At 42.7% G+C, this 16,337-nt stretch overlaps 1 protein-coding gene across 4 annotated transcripts in view; it reads right to left on the minus strand.

Moving 5' to 3' along the window:
* LOC138750405 (contactin-associated protein-like 2) overlaps positions 1 to 16,337 on the minus strand; it is a 2,015,431-nt gene that overhangs the window by 1,110,704 nt on the left and 888,390 nt on the right. For all 4 annotated transcript variants that reach the window (XR_011349326.1, XM_069912458.1, XM_069912468.1 and 1 more), the window contains exon 6: positions 1,281 to 1,465. Coding sequence is in view for 3 of the 4 variants with exons in the window: in XM_069912458.1 (XP_069768559.1) it covers positions 1,281 to 1,465 (185 nt within the window). In the remaining variant the exon portion in view is untranslated. The remainder of the gene's footprint in view (positions 1 to 1,280; positions 1,466 to 16,337) is intronic.

Here is a 16,337-nt window from a genome sequence, read left to right on the forward strand (position 1 = left end):
GACCTATTATTGTACTCTACCTTTAAATTAACAAAAACAATTAAAACTAAAGTCTTCCTCTGTTCCTTAACAGTCCGATCATGTAGCACGTGTACCTAGTGTATGCTAGCCAACACCTCACTTAATCCATTGTAGTCTTCCTTGTTCAGGTATGATACACTGGTTTTGGAACAAACTATGTTCCTCGTCTATGCTGGCCAAAACCTCACTTAAACCACTGTAGACTCTTTGAACGGTGAGAGGAAACCGGAGGAAATGCACACAGGAATGGGGAAAACAGCAGAGAATGACTGATGGCAATTTCAGATGCATGTGGCTATCCCAGTTTTGCTCACAGTTTCACAGGGATTTATCATCAGTTCCAGAGATAAATCCTGACATTTTCCAGCAAAATTTGGGAAAATCTGCATCCTTAGAATCAGATCATTCTAATTGTTGGAGTTTTCCGATGTAGTATAATTTAAAAGACAACAGTTCAATGGGATATTACAGTTGATATGTGGCATGTATAAATGGCATGTATAAGCAGTACACTTTGAACAATTATCTTTTGATTTCATTCAACTGCCAAGACAATGAAAATTCCAGAAACCAGCAAATCTCTTTAACTGGAAAATAAGGCAGAAACTTGAAACAATAATGCCTTGCATAGCCCCAGTCCCTCTCCCTATTAATTGTTTTTCATGTGTATTTAGAGGACAATATCTGAGAACAACAATGAGAATAATAGCAAATGAACTAACCAGGGAACTATGTACATTACCAATAGTGACAACAGTCCCTCAATATCACAATGGCTGTTTCTCAGCCACTGTCACCTCTCAGATCAGGAACTATTAAGCTCAGTACTGTGAAGTAACTTGACCCAATATTTCATTAATAATTACTCACTCTAATCAAAAACTGGACTCTTTTCATATCCCACAGCACATATGATCCTATTTTGATGCTGAGAATGTACAATGGGTCTTGGTCTTTGGATTGTCCCTTCACTACCCCCAATTGACAACCTACCCTTTACAACCACCTCACTCAGGAGAAAATTGATGGCAATTTCCAAAGGCTGAAAATCGCACTTGGCGCAATCCACCTAAAATGTCTCTCCATGCTGTGTCGTCAAAATCAATCAGAAAACTGTACATTTGGGAAATCTGAAATGAAAACTTATTCTCTCTCATCTCTGTACATATGGTAAAGATTTATATCCAATACATTAATCAATTTTTTTTCTTTCAAGTACTGAAATGTTTGCTTTTATTCAAATACCCATGATTCCTTACCTCATAGTCAAGATCCAAATGATCAAATTCACCATTGGTCCGGAAATGCTGGGTCTCTCGATCCAATGTAAAATTAATATTGCGACCATACCGCTCAATAACCACGGAGTGCCAGTGATAGTCATCTAGGAGGCTGCCAGTTGTCACAGAGGTGTCACCATTGATAGAACTGTGCTGATTACTACCTAAAGGATAATAATGGAAACTTGTCAGTGATGGTTCTTACAATGAGATAGAAAGTAAAAGAATTGGACAGTTGAAAAAATAATTGAATTGGAATCTGCAATCATGTCATTCAGAACCTGGAACACAGCAATAACAGGCAATGGAAAATATCACCATAGCAACAATCAACATCTAATAACATAAATGTCTGCCTGTTAAATATAATGCACAAATATGAAATGCTTCAATTAAAACTCAGTCCTCTACTTGAGTAAGCATTAATCACAGTATTAAGGCATGGGGAAATTTTGGTGGTAGAAGAACTGACCAATTACTTACATTAACAATGAAAATGTTAGGGATTGACTGCCCTTTTAATGATGAGAAGGTAGAGGTGCTGCTATATATACATAATCAAAAACCCAGCTTTGTTTTAAGCTGAAGAAAATTCCTGCATTCAAATGGATGGAGTCAGTGCACTGTCCAACTCAATTCACCCTTTCCACCAGGAGGTCATTCTTGCTTCTCCTCACATGCTTCCTGAGAAGGACTGGACCAGGAGTGGTGAGCCAGACTGGGAGTGTACTTCCTGAAGCCGACCTTCTTTCGAAAGTGAATAGAGCTAGTGAGGAGTAGAGTTGGTCGCGGAACTTAGTAGTGACCAGATGAAATGGAGTGCCATAGGGAGAACTTCCTGCCAGCGTGAGTCAAGAAGGGCTTTTGACTTCAGGACCAGTCTGACAGCCTTCCAGTCTGTGGCATTCTCCTTTTCACCCTGCCCATTCCCCCAGGGGTTGTAGCTAGTAGTCCTGCTAGATGTAATGCCCTTCACCAGCAGGTTCTGACGTAGCTCATCACTCAAAGACTGAACCCCGGTCGCAATGAATATAGCTGGGACACCTGAAAAGGACGAAAATTGAGTTTAGGGCATTTATGACTGATGAAGTGGATGTGCCTGGGCATGGAATGGTGAACGGGAATAGGGAGTTGTTGTCAATGATAGGGAGGAAGAAAATGTTCTCGTTCGTGGAGGGGAGGGGGTCCTTTAAAATCAACACTGAGCCGTTCGAAGGCCGGGATGACTTGATCAGGTATGCCTTTGCAGAGCGGTAGAAGTGCGGTTTGCCCTCCGCGCAGACCTGACAAGACCTGGTCATTTCCCTGACATCTTCCACAAGTAGGGCAGATTGTGCCCCTTGATGAAATGAGCCATGCGGGTGACCCCTGGATGGCAGAGCTCATTATGCATAAATTGCAGTTGGCCAATGTGTGCAGAGGCACAGCTTCCTCTGGATAAGGCATCTGGAAGGTCAGTAAGGGCTCCAGGCTGATAGGCAATGTCATAATTGTAGGTGGAGAGTTCGATCCTCCACCTAGCAATCTTCTCATTCTTGATTTTTCCCCTCTTGACATGATTGAACATGAATTTGACTGAGCAATGGTCAGTGAGGAGTCTAAATCTTCAGTGCCACATGGCTTCTACAATGGCTTGAGCCTTCTTTTCTACTGATGGCTTCCGGAGCTTGTGGCCTTGTGATGTCAGAGAAAAAATGCAACCGGCCTGCCCGCCTGGTTGAGGGTAGCGGCCAGGGCTACATCCAGAGCATTGCTTTCCACTTGGAAAGGTACATTCTCATCCACCATGTCCATGGCAGCTTTCACAATATGGTTCCGGAGATAGTTAAAAGCCATTTGGGCTTCAGTCGAGAGGGGGAAATTAGTAGCTTTTAAAAGAGGGCAAACCTTATCAGTGAATTGAGGGATCTACTGGGCGTAATATGAGATAAAGCCCAGGCATCTCCTCAAAGCCTTTGTGGTCCCGGGGATGGGGAGCTCTAACAAGCGGTGCATCCTATCGGGATCGAGGCCAATAATGCCATTCTGCACCTCGTAATCAAAGATAGCCAGCCGTTTAGTCCAGAACACGCACTTATCAGAGTTATAAGTGAGGTTCAGGACTTTCGCTGCATGCAGAAAACTCTGGAGGTTGGTGTCATGGTCTTCCAAGGCCACAGATGGTGATGTTATCGAGGTAGGAGAAGGTAGCCTTCAACCCATACTCATCCACCATTCTGTCCATCTGCCTCTGGAAGATAGAAACTCCATTAGTAATACCAAAAGGGATCCTCTGGAATTGATAGAGATGACTGTTACAACTCAAATGCTGTATGTGGTCAGTCCTTGGAACGGATTGGCAGCTGGTGATAGCCAGAGAAATTATACTTTTTAATTGATTTTTTTTCTGCAATGTACAAACAGGCTTGTATTTTTCGAAACTGTTTTGAGATCATGTTTTCAAAGTGATGGCAACAGTTTGTTTCACATGGGTGTGTCCTAAATTTAGAAAGGGATGCACTTTTTAAAATGGAAAATTAATGTTAGAAAAAGGGAAATGGGGAACACCAAGACAAAGTTTGGAAATTACATTCAAAACATTACAATCTCTTTGATTTCGTCAAACCTGTAGTGATCAACAACAGAAATGTTCCTCCATTTTCTGGCTGGAGGTCCTCTCCATTGTGAAGCCATCTTCCAGAATAGTTTATAAGGGCTCAAGATACCTGCACCAAACATTATCTCAATTTAACTCATTCTCTTCTGCCTGCATATGATCCATATTCCTCTATTTGCTCTATGTCCATGTGCACATCTAGAAACCTCTGAACACCTCGATCATGTCTGTTTCTTCTATTATCCCTGGCAGCCAATTCTAGGAACTGACTACTCTTCATGTAAAAACTTTGACCCTAAACTTGCCCATCATTTTCTATTTTGATTTTGGTCTCCACCACCTGAAGTTTTTTTTAAAATTTCATTCCAAACAATTGGTCTATTACAGAGACAGACTCAGAGAAGGCCAATGTGAAAGGCAGCATTATTGCAACGTTTTTCTATACAAACATACAAATGTGCTGAAGAAATTCAGTAGGTCATGAAACATCCATGGGAAGTAAAGCATAACCATTTTTTTGTTTCTGGGCCCTTTGTCAGATACATATCAGGTGTATACCTCAAAAGATGCTCACAAACTCAAGCTAGCATGCTGGAACATTAGAACCATGCTAGACAAGACTGACAGCCACCGACCTGAACGTCGGTCTGCCCTCATTGCACATGAACTCCTCAGACTTGACATCGACATAGCCGCTCTCAGTGAAGTCCGCCTGGCAGATGTAGGCAGCCTCCAAGAACGCGGCGCGGGCTACACACTCTACTGGTCTGGCAAGCCTTCGGATGAACGACGCCTATCTGGTGTAGGCTTCATGGTCAAGAGCTTCATTGCCTCCAAACTCGAAAACCTTCCGACAGGCCTCTCGGACCGAATCATGTCCATGCGACTCCCACTTCAAAACAAGCGTCACATCATCCTCATCAGTGTCTATGCTCCAACCCTCCAGGCGGAACCAGCAGAAAAGAACAAGTTCTACACCGACCTGCGCAACCTCATCCAACGTACCCCTACAGCCGACAAGGTTGTCATCCTGGGCGACTTCAACGCTCGTGTCGGCAAAGACTCAGAAACCTGGCCAGGAATCCTGGGCAAGCATGGCGTCGGCAAGTGCAACGACAATGGGCGCCTCCTGTTGGAGCTCTGCGCAGAACAGCGGCTTGTCATTACAAACACCCTTTTTCAGCAGAGGGACAGCCTTAAGACCACCTGGATGCATCCCCGATCCAAACACTGGCACCTCCTGGACTACATCCTGGTGCGAGAAAGTGACAAACAAGATGTGCTCCACACCAGGGTCATGCCTAGCGCGGAATGCCACACTGACCACCGGCTGGTTCGCTGCAAGCTCAACCTTCACTTCAAGCCAAAGCCCAGGAACAATAAAGCCCCCAGAAAGAGGTTCAATGTTGGAAAACTGCAGTCAGACGAAGCGAGAGGAAACTTCCAGGCAAACCTCAAAGCAAAGCTCGACGTTGCAACCCGCCTCACGGACCCGTCCCCTGAAACCCTCTGGGATCAGTTGAAGGCTACCATACTGCAATCCACTGAAGAGGTACTGGGCTTCTCCTCCAGGAAAAACAAGGACTGGTTTGACGAAAACAGCCAGGAAATCCAGGAGCTGCTGGCAAAGAAGCGAGCTGCCCACCAGGCTCACCTTACAAAGCCGTCCTGTCCAGAGAAGAAACAAGCCTTCCGTCGCGCATGCAGCCATCTTCAGCGCAAACTCCGGGAGATCCAAAATGAGTGGTGGACTAGCCTCGCCAAACGAACACAGCTCAGCGCGGACATTGGCGACTTCAGGGGTTTCTACGAGGCTCTAAAGGCTGTGTACGGCCCCTCACCCCAAGTCCAAAGCCCGCTGCGCAGCTCAGACGGCAAAGTCCTCCTCAGCGACAAGATCTCCATCCTCAACCGATGGTCAGAACACTTCCAATCTCTTTTCAGTACCAACCGCTCAGTCCAAGATTCCGCCCTGCTCCAGCTCCCTCAACAGCCCCTAAGGCTAGAGCTGGATGAGGTTCCCACCCTGGATGAGACATATAAGGCAATCGAACAACTGAAAAGTGGCAAAGCAGCAGGTATGGATGGAATCCCCCCAGAAGTCTGGAAGGCTGGCGGCAAAACTCTGCATGCCAAACTGCATGAGTTTTTCAAGCTTTGTTGGGACCAAGGTAAACTGCCTCAGGATCTTCGTGATGCCACCATCATCACCCTGTACAAAAACAAAGGCGAGAAATCAGACTGCTCAAACTACAGGGGAATCACGTTGCTCTCCATTGCAGGCAAAATCTTCGCTAGGATTCTACTAAATAGAATAATACCTAGTGTCGCTGAGAATATTCTCCCAGAATCACAGTGCGGCTTTCGCGCTAACAGAGGAACCACTGACATGGTCTTTGCCCTCAGACAGCTCCAAGAAAAGTGTAGAGAACAAAACAAAGGACTCTACATCACCTTTGTTGACCTCACCAAAGCCTTCGACACCGTGAGCAGGAAAGGGCTTTGGCAAATACTAGAGCGCATCGGATGTCCCCCAAAGTTCCTCAACATGATTATCCAACTGCACGAAAACCAACAAGGTCGGGTCAGATACAGCAATGAGCTCTCTGAACCCTTCTCCATTAACAATGGCGTGAAGCAAGGCTGTGTTCTCGCACCAACCCTCTTTTCAATCTTCTTCAGCATGATGCTGAACCAAGCCATGAAAGACCCCAACAATGAAGACGCTGTTTACATCCGGTACCGCACGGATGGCAGTCTCTTCAATCTGAGGCGCCTGCAAGCTCACACCAAGACACAAGAGAAACTTGTCCGTGAACTACTCTTTGCAGATGATGCCGCTTTAGTTGCCCATTCAGAGCCAGCTCTTCAGCGCTTGACGTCCTGCTTTGCGGAAACTGCCAAAATGTTTGGCCTGGAAGTCAGCCTGAAGAAAACTGAGGTCCTCCATCAGCCAGCTCCCCACCATGACTACCAGCCCCCCCACATCTCCATCGGGCACACAAAACTCAAAACGGTCAACCAGTTTACCTATCTCGGCTGCACCATTTCATCAGATGCAAGGATCGACAATGAGATAGACAACAGACTCGCCAAGGCAAATAGCGCCTTTGGAAGACTACACAAAAGAGTCTGGAAAAACAACCAACTGAAAAACCTCACAAAGATAAGCGTATACAGAGCCGTTGTCATACCCACACTCCTGTTCGGCTCCGAATCATGGGTCCTCTACCGGCACCACCTACGGCTCCTAGAACGCTTCCACCAGCGTTGTCTCCGCTCCATCCTCAACATCCATTGGAGCGCTCACACCCCTAACGTCGAGGTACTCGAGATGGCAGAGGTCGACAGCATCGAGTCCACGCTGCTGAAGATCCAGCTGCGCTGGATGGGTCACGTCTCCAGAATGGAGGACCATCGCCTTCCCAAGATCGTATTATATGGCGAGCTCTCCACTGGCCACCGTGACAGAGGTGCACCAAAGAAAAGGTACAAGGACTGCCTAAAGAAATCTCTTGGTGCCTGCCACATTGACCACCGCCAGTGGGCTGATAACGCCTCAAACCGTGCATCTTGGCGCCTCACAGTTTGGCGGGCAGCAGCCTCCTTTGAAGAAGACCGCAGAGCCCACCTCACTGACAAAAGGCAAAGGAGGAAAAACCCAACACCCAACCCCAACCAACCAATTTTCCCTTGCAACCGCTGCAATCGTGTCTGCCTGTCCCGCATCGGACTGGTCAGCCACAAACGAGCCTGCAGCTGACGTGGACTTTTTTACCCCCTCCATAAATCTTCGTCCGCGAAGCCAAGCCAAAGAAGACATATATCTGATGTAAGCCCCAGGCCCAAAACGTTGGTTACCCTTTACTTCCATTGGATGCTATGTGATCTGCAGTTTCTCCAGCATGTATGTGTATTGCACTCAATCCCAGTATCTGAAGGGTTTCTTATTTAGCTGTATGTTTTTTTTTTCTCATCCTTCCTTGTCATAATATGGTATCTCACCTCCAACAAAAATGGGTGGAGCTAATCTAGAGAACTAGGAGAAAACTTTTCAATCCAAAATGACCATACATCACCAAGGTTGTCTAAAACTGCGGATGAGCTGTGGCATGCGGACATTGTTTGCTCAAAGGGCAAGATCCAAGTCATAATCAGTACCTTCACCAAAGCATAAGAAAGGGTGGGTTTTATCTTCAACTCTGCTAAACAATGCTCCCCCACCAAGCTGCTCCACATTTTTCCATCGGAAGTATTTATGGCGAGACCCTAGAAAATATCGATTGCGTCTCACATCTTGAGAGACGCAACTCAGTAAAGACAGACATTGATGATGAAATTCACCATCATTTTCAATGCAAAGCCTTCGGCCAACTGAAAGAAAGAGTACTTGAAGATGAGAACTGCATATCTGAGTCAAAGCATATGATCTGCAGTGATCATTGCCTTCTCCTATGTATCTGAGACTAGTTTACCAATATCAAGAAGCTAAAAAAAATACCACCAGCGCTTTCTCTGCAAAGTCCTCCAAATTTACTAGAAGGATAAGCAAGTCAACATCACCATCCTCTCCTAGCCAACATTCCCAGCATCGAAGCCCCAGTTACATACTGTTGGCTACATTAGCCAGGTCACATGGCTCACACACCCAACACCAGCCTCCAGAAGGTGACACTCTCTCCTGAACTCTGCCATGGGATGAGATGACCAAGCAGACAGATGTACTCATAACCCCCCTGGAGAAATGCACATCCCCTGTGACTCCTGGTGAACTCTGCCCCACAATCATTCAGAATGGAGAAAGAGCAATCAGGATGAGAATAAAAACATTGAAATCATGTATCAGGAGTATAAAGAGGTCCTGTATAAACAGTAGAAGCTACATACTACCTATCCCCCGATCCAGGTACCCCATCAGCCATCACCAGCTTCATCTGTCTATGGTTCTCATCATGGCCACATTTGCAACTTTACAAGCTACAAAGCCAAAATCACAGACCCATACATCACAGAACAGGCTCTTTGACCCACTGAGTTTGTGAAACCATCAAACCTCCCACTAACATGAATCCAACAGTCAGCCCATTTTATTCTCCCCATATTTCATCAAATCTCTCTGGCCACTTAATGTTGAAGGAACTGAAGCATCCAGAGCAAACACATCTCGAAAGCAACGTGCAAGCTCCATATTGACAGCAGCCGAGGTTTGAATTTGTATCTGGATCACTGGAGTCATGTGGTAGCAGCTCTCTATCTATGCCACTATGAACATTATGCTCAGTCCCAAGGGACTATCAAAGAAGGTGCTACAAAGACCAGAGAACAACAAATATTTTATATGACAGCTATCAGGCTCTTCAACCTCCCCATTCTGCTCTCACTCTAACCATAAATACCCTCAGGATCACCAAAAGATCTGTTGCACAACTGAAAATTTACTTTTTATTCTTGCCCTAACTGCAACTGTGAATATATATTTCTCTGTCCTTTGATATTTATTATCTCTTTTTCTATCTTGTCTTTGTGATCATTTAATTTTTCACTATTGTAGTTGGTGTCTGAAGAGCATAAGAATTTTGGTGTATCTGTACATGGTGTTCATGTACATGATGATAAAATCTCATTAAGTATTGAACCCTTATGGAACAAAAGTCACAAGGATAAACCTGGCAACATCAGGCCAGTCACTGGAGGTGGAAAAACTTTCATAAATGAGCAAGCACAGTCACTGGAGGTGGAAAAACTTTCATAAATGAGCAAGCACTTGCACAATGGTGGATTGAACAATTTTGTTAAATTGTGTTCAGCTAACTTTTAATTTCTGATGAGATCAATGTTTGAAATATAATTGATGTGAACATTTTGCATTCATTTTATAACATTCCACTTCTTTGCCTTGTCTTTAAGGCTGAAATCCTTTGCATAAAACAGTCCCTGCAATTCCTCAGCAATTAAGTCAGCGCATACCTTCAAGCAATAAGATCCAGACAACGTTTAGCCAAGGGGATGATTCACCAGCAGGCCTTGGTATTCAGTAAAACCATCACCATACTTTCATGGTGTGATAGTACAGATCTATCACCAATGTATATAGTGTATATAGTTACAGTATCTAGACTGTGCTTACAGCGATTGGCTGAGAGCTAAGCCACGCCTACTGTCTGGGCCTTAAAGGGTTGTGTCCCTAGCCAGGTCGGATCATTCCGGACTGGTCGGCCACCTGTGAAGAGCTCCTGTCTGAATAAACAAGTCTTTGGTTCTTTCGACGAGCTCTACACATGGTAGATCAGACACAAAAACCATGGTTACAAGAACACCTTCGAATATTAAAGCATTTCCAAAATCTGCAAGTGTGATGGAATATTCGCAGTTGCTTGTACGAAAGCATCTGCAATCATTCTCAATAAGATTGACCATATCCACATTTATTTCCTATATCATCATTACACTGTGGCTACAATGTGTACAAGCAAACCCCTACTTCAATCAACGCAAAATTCAGTTACCACGATATGGAAAACTGCAACCATTTCCTGTTTTACACATGTTATTATTCAGTTAACTCAAGTTTTCCAGAAATTTCCAGAGATCTTGAGTTACAAGTAGATTGTGTGAACAGCCCTAAATAAAATATGCACAAATGACAGACTCAGTGTGTGCCTCCTATTAAATATGGATAAAAGGAAATTTAGAAAAGAATCTGACAGTGATATTAAAAGGAAAAGAAAAACAATTTCTTTAGAAGAAAACCTTGAAGTTCTTAGATGACTTGAAGACAGTGCCACCAATATGAAAAATCGGACACAATCTGGGCTACAATAAGTCAACAATATGCACGATTTTAAGTAAAAAGCACAAATATAAAGAACAAGGTAAAGTTGCATCAGTTTTCTCTAAGCAGAAATTACTCGAAACAGAAGACCATTAATGATTGAAAAGGAAGGGGTACTTTATCTTTGGATTGAAGATTTAACTAAAAGTGAATTCCACTTTGTACAAAAAAAAACACTCAAACCACAGCTTTAAACATCTTTTTTGATGCTTAAAGAAAATAAATTTCAAGGGGATACAGAAACTTTTGCTGCAAGTTTAGGTTGGTTTGACAACTTTAAACATCGAACAGGATTACACAACGTAAGAATTACAGCAGAAGCCTCAGCGCTGGTAAAAATTCTGCTGCAAAATTTCCATTTTTTTAAAAAGGATTTGAACTTGTTGAAGCCACCAAGGATTTTAATCTAAATGTCGATTCTAACAAGGAAAGAAGAATGGAAGTTCACATCAATTTAGAAAAAGTGAGCGCAAGCTATAGGAAACTGTATCATGAGAAAAAAAAAATCTGTGCAGTCAACTTTGGACAAATATTTTTCTAAGAAATAGTTATGATGTAATTATGAAATAAATGAAAAATATAATTATTTTTTATTAACCTTAACCATTTTGGCATTATATGCAGCAAATAGTTTTGAAAACACATTTTCATAAGTCTTGATGGACGATCTGAAAAGACAAAGATTCATTGTAATTATTCCCATTGATTCTATTAATCTCTTAATGCGAATACATCTTACGCAAGTAAAAATTGGGATCAATTAATCGTGTAAAGCTGGGTTTGCCTGTACTATTTATCACTACAGTAATTCAGGCTATTTCAAAAGTATCTCCCAAACTTACGGATTCTGCCACCAACAAGTACAAGGATAATGGTGCATGGAATACCAATATCTGCAGGCACCTGTCCAGATTTCAGATTTTTTGTCAGAGTACATGCATGACATCACATACAACCCTGAGAGCATGTGCTGGGTGGTGTGGATCCTTGATGATTGCTTCTGCTCTCCGATAGCAGCATTCCCTGTTGATGTACTCAATAGAGGGGTAGGTTTTGCCTATGATGTCCTGGGCTATGTCCACTACCTTTTGAAGGACTTTATGCTCAGGGGTATTGCTGCCCCCATACCAGACCATGATCCAGCCAGTCAGCACACTTTCCATCACACCCCTGTAGTAATTTCCCAGAATTTCTGATATCATACCAAACCTCCACAAACTCCTGAGGAAGTTCATGATGTCATTCATATCTTGGGTCCAGGAAATATTCTCCATGATAGTTACTCCCAAGAATCTAAGTTTGCTCACCCTCTCCACCTTTGATCCCCCAATGATCATTAGATTTTATACCTCTGGCTTTCCTTTCCTGAAGTCAACAACCAGCTCCTTAGTTATGGTGACCTTAAGTACAAGGTTGTTGGTGGTGCACCATTCAGCCGTTTTCAATCTCCATCCTGTATATTAACTCATTCCCTTCCTTTTTACAAACCACCACTGTGGTATTGTCTGCAAATTTGTAGATGTTATTGTTGGACTGAGCCACACAGTCATTGGTTTAAAGTGAGTAGAGCAGGTGACTAAGAACACAACCCTGATAGAGATTGTGGGGGAGATGTTCATACTAATCCTTACTTATTGTGGTCTGGAGATGAGGAAATCCATGATCCAATTACATAGTGGGGTGTTAAGTCCCAGGTCTTGGAATTTTAAATCCATACTTGTTTTGGTATCACTTGGTCAAAATCCTGAAATTCCATTCCCAGCAGCACTGAGGGAGTACATTCATCAGAGAAACTGCACAGTTCAAGAAAATCTCAGCACCACATCACCAAGGCTAATTCAAGATTGAAAATAATTTGCAGCAAAACATGATTCCCAAAAATGAATAAGAAAAGCAGAATTGTAGATTTGTAAAACAGAGAATGGTAGTGAGTGACTAATGATTGGACTGAATGGAGATGTACAACATTGTTTCCAGGGGTCACTTCTGGGACAAATGCTTGTCATAAAATAGTAAAACTCCAAAAATCTGATTCTAGTCAAAACTGTTCTGACTTTATTGGATGTAATTCCTATTAATACACCAATATAGTGCTGGACACAGCCAAGGAGGACTCAGCCACCACATTGAAAGTCGTTAATGACTGTTTATATTCAAATTCAGCGCGCGCCCGTTTAAAGGCGGCATGAGCTCAGTCACCTCGTGCATTGTGACATCATAATCGCTGCTCCAGGTGCGTGCTGGACAGGAGACTTGAGGCAAGGAGAAAACCCTGACAGCGCCATCTTCCCATGGCTGCCCCGCCACGTGGTGTTACACACGGGACCAGTTCATCATGAGAGAGTGAGCCGCCACACCAGCACACTTTTGCTTTGTTTATTTCCAGATGGTTGACAGTATCAATATAATATTTCCAATAAAATAATTCAATTTGAAGGGTGAAGGAAACAGGGTCCTGGTGACTATAAAGAGTATGCAAGAAATGGAGTCCTGGTGAGTTTAAAGAAATTATGGGAAATGGGGTTCTAGTGACTTCAAAGAGAGCATGGGAACTCTAGCCCAATGTGTTGAAAATGAACAGACAAAACATTACTTTGTCAGCCAGATACCAAACCTGCATTATCTAAGTTTTACTGGCTATTTAGTGATTTGTATTTTGGCATACTGGGCACATTTTCTAAATCTACATGTGTGTTGAATCGAGTCAAAGTGAGTAAAAGACCTTCTCAGACTGTCAAAGGGAGCAAGAAGCGACAGATGGAAAGGGATGCATTAATATGTTTGATTTGGAAGAATAAGAGTTAAGTGTGGCGTTCTGAAGTAAACCACTGCCACCACACCGAGGGGCGTTCATGACTGTTTTTATTCAAATTCTGCGTGCCCCTTTAAGGGCAGCATGAGCTCAGTCACCTGGTGATGTCATAATCGCTGCCCAGGGCACGCGCTGGAAGGGAAGAAGATACCCCTGATGACGCCATATCCTAATGGCTGCCCCGCCGAGCGGGGCCAGTTCGCTATTAGGCTGTGCACCGCCACATAAGATTAATTAAAGTACACGATTCACAAAATACATATTTACAAATGACAGAGGGGCCCCGCAGTGATCCCTGTGGAACACCATTGGTAAAAGACTTCCAGTCAGAGTATCGCTCTTCCACCACTAGCCCGTCATCGGTGGCTGAGCAATTTCGTATTCCACTTTGCAACTTAAAAATCTCTCAGCAAATTGCATGGTAATAACAAAGTAACAAGACTAAATGTGATTTTCCAGCATTTTTATATAACACAGACAAATCAAATTCATTCACAGCAGCTTCCTGTGATTCCAGGAGCCATTTAGTCATCAGCAGGTGGATGGAAATCTGACATTAACAGTTGTTTCATGCCATCAGTTGTTGACCCCAGTACAATTGGCTTCTATTACTTACAGTTATTGTCACGTGACTTTTTTTTCCCCTGGACAAATAATGACCATCCCGAATAAGTCTCTGCTTTTCAAGATGAGAAAGATACAATCTCTAATAATGTAATGTTCATCAGCTTCTAATGTCCTGGTTTGTCTCTATCACCTTTCTTAAACAGAGGAATAACATTGCTTATTCTCTGGTCTGCTCAGCTGTAACTAGAATCCAAAGATCACAGTCAAAGGTCCATCAACTCCAGAAAGCCCTGGGGACTTAATCACTCTAATACTCTTCAAAACAGTGAAAATCTCATTCTTTTTGATGTCAGCTTACACAAGAAGATTAGCATATCTCTCTCTGGTTTTGTTACCCTCCCATGTCTTTCTCCTTTTTTTAATTTTTTTTAAAATTTTTCACACTATGAACCATATTGACCAAAATACACAAACATTTCTCTCTTGAATATACACAGTGTCATTTTCTCCCCTTCCCCCCCACCCCCTCCCCACCCACTAAACGTTCAACATATACAATACATTAAACCCATTAAACAATGTCATCACACAATGAAAACAAACAAGAAAATTGTGTCATCTACTTTTACACACTTCGTCTTCTCATTCTGTCTTCTCATTCTGTCATTTTAGGTGGTGAAGGTCCGCGGAAGGACCTCTCTGTTGTGTTCCATGTACTTTCTCCTTGATGAATACCAATGTGAAGTACTTGTTTTGTATCTTGCCCTCTTTCCCTGTCTCTAGGCATAACTTTAGCTCATTTGGCTTCGAGTGCACTTATTCTCTCCCCAATTACCTTTTTGTTTATAAGGTATGTATATACATTTTTATAAATTCAGAGATACTGCATGATGACAGGCCTTTCTGGCACACAAGCCCACACTGCCCAATTATGAACAAGTTCAGGTATGTCATCAACTGATTACAGATATAACCAGACAAAACATCATTTCTCCACAAACCCACACTCACACACACACACCGACATCCACACGCGAGCTTACACACGTGCTTACACCCACACACACATGCTTACACCCACCCACACTGACACCCACACACACCCAACCACCCACACTCACCCACTCACCCACACACTTACACCCACGCACACACGTGAACACCCACCCACACACACTCACCCACACTCACCGACACCCACCCACCCCCACCCCGACACCCCCACGCGCGCTTACACACACACACCCACCAACACCCGCGCGCCCTCGCGCCCCCACACACACTTACAAACTCGCACATATATATATATATACAAAAAATAGCTTATATCTTCATTCTATCTATCTATAGATAGATAGATAGATAGATAGATAGAATGAAGATATAATGTAAAATAAATATATTTAAATATTATGGAATAATTTACTTGATTACAGGTGGCCAATTGCCCTACGAACCAAAGCACCCATACGGTCACAGGGAGAAAGAACAAATTCCTTACAGATAATGCCAATTTCGAACCCAAGTAATTGATTTAATAATAGTGCTGCGCTAACTGCTGTGCCCTGCTCGTTATCCTGCTAATCGCCCACAAATGTTAGCCGGAAATCAAAAACAATTTTAAATGTGTTTTTGTTTTAATATTTTAAATACTAACATTATTTCCTTCCCTCATCATAAATCAGGGTGAAAATCAAAGAGGGAGGTGGGAATTTTATGAATCCAAATTGTGTTATGTACTCCAATGTTGTTGAAAGGAAGATTGAATAGTCTTTGATCAAGCAAACACAGGAAAATGTGACATGCTATCCACGATCGGTTTGCACACTTGATGCAAAAAGCTCAAACTGGTACAACAGATAGTTCTCAAGTAAAATAGATAAAAGTAGCTCAAAAATAACTTCAAAATCCAGACTACTTGCTCATGATAGGAATGAAAATAGAATTAATAAAAACTTAAATAAATAATATTTTATCTAAAGTAGGAAGTTGAAGGAAAAATCCATTCAACGGTGTCAAATTCAGTAAATACACAATTTGTAATGCAGTTTCCATTGAGATTAAACAAAATATCAGTTGTCCTTTAATCTGAGGTTATGCTGTAATTTGTTTCGATTACATGATCATCAGTGAAGAAATAGTTCAAATGATTACCAGAGAAAGGGTATAAAATCTTAACAGTGTCACATTAATTTGTTTCATTCTCACAAAATTCTTCAGATTTTGTTC

The sequence above is a fragment of the Narcine bancroftii genome, chromosome 1 (genome assembly GCF_036971445.1).
Source record: "Narcine bancroftii isolate sNarBan1 chromosome 1, sNarBan1.hap1, whole genome shotgun sequence".
Taxonomy (NCBI): Eukaryota; Metazoa; Chordata; class Chondrichthyes; order Torpediniformes; family Narcinidae; genus Narcine; species Narcine bancroftii.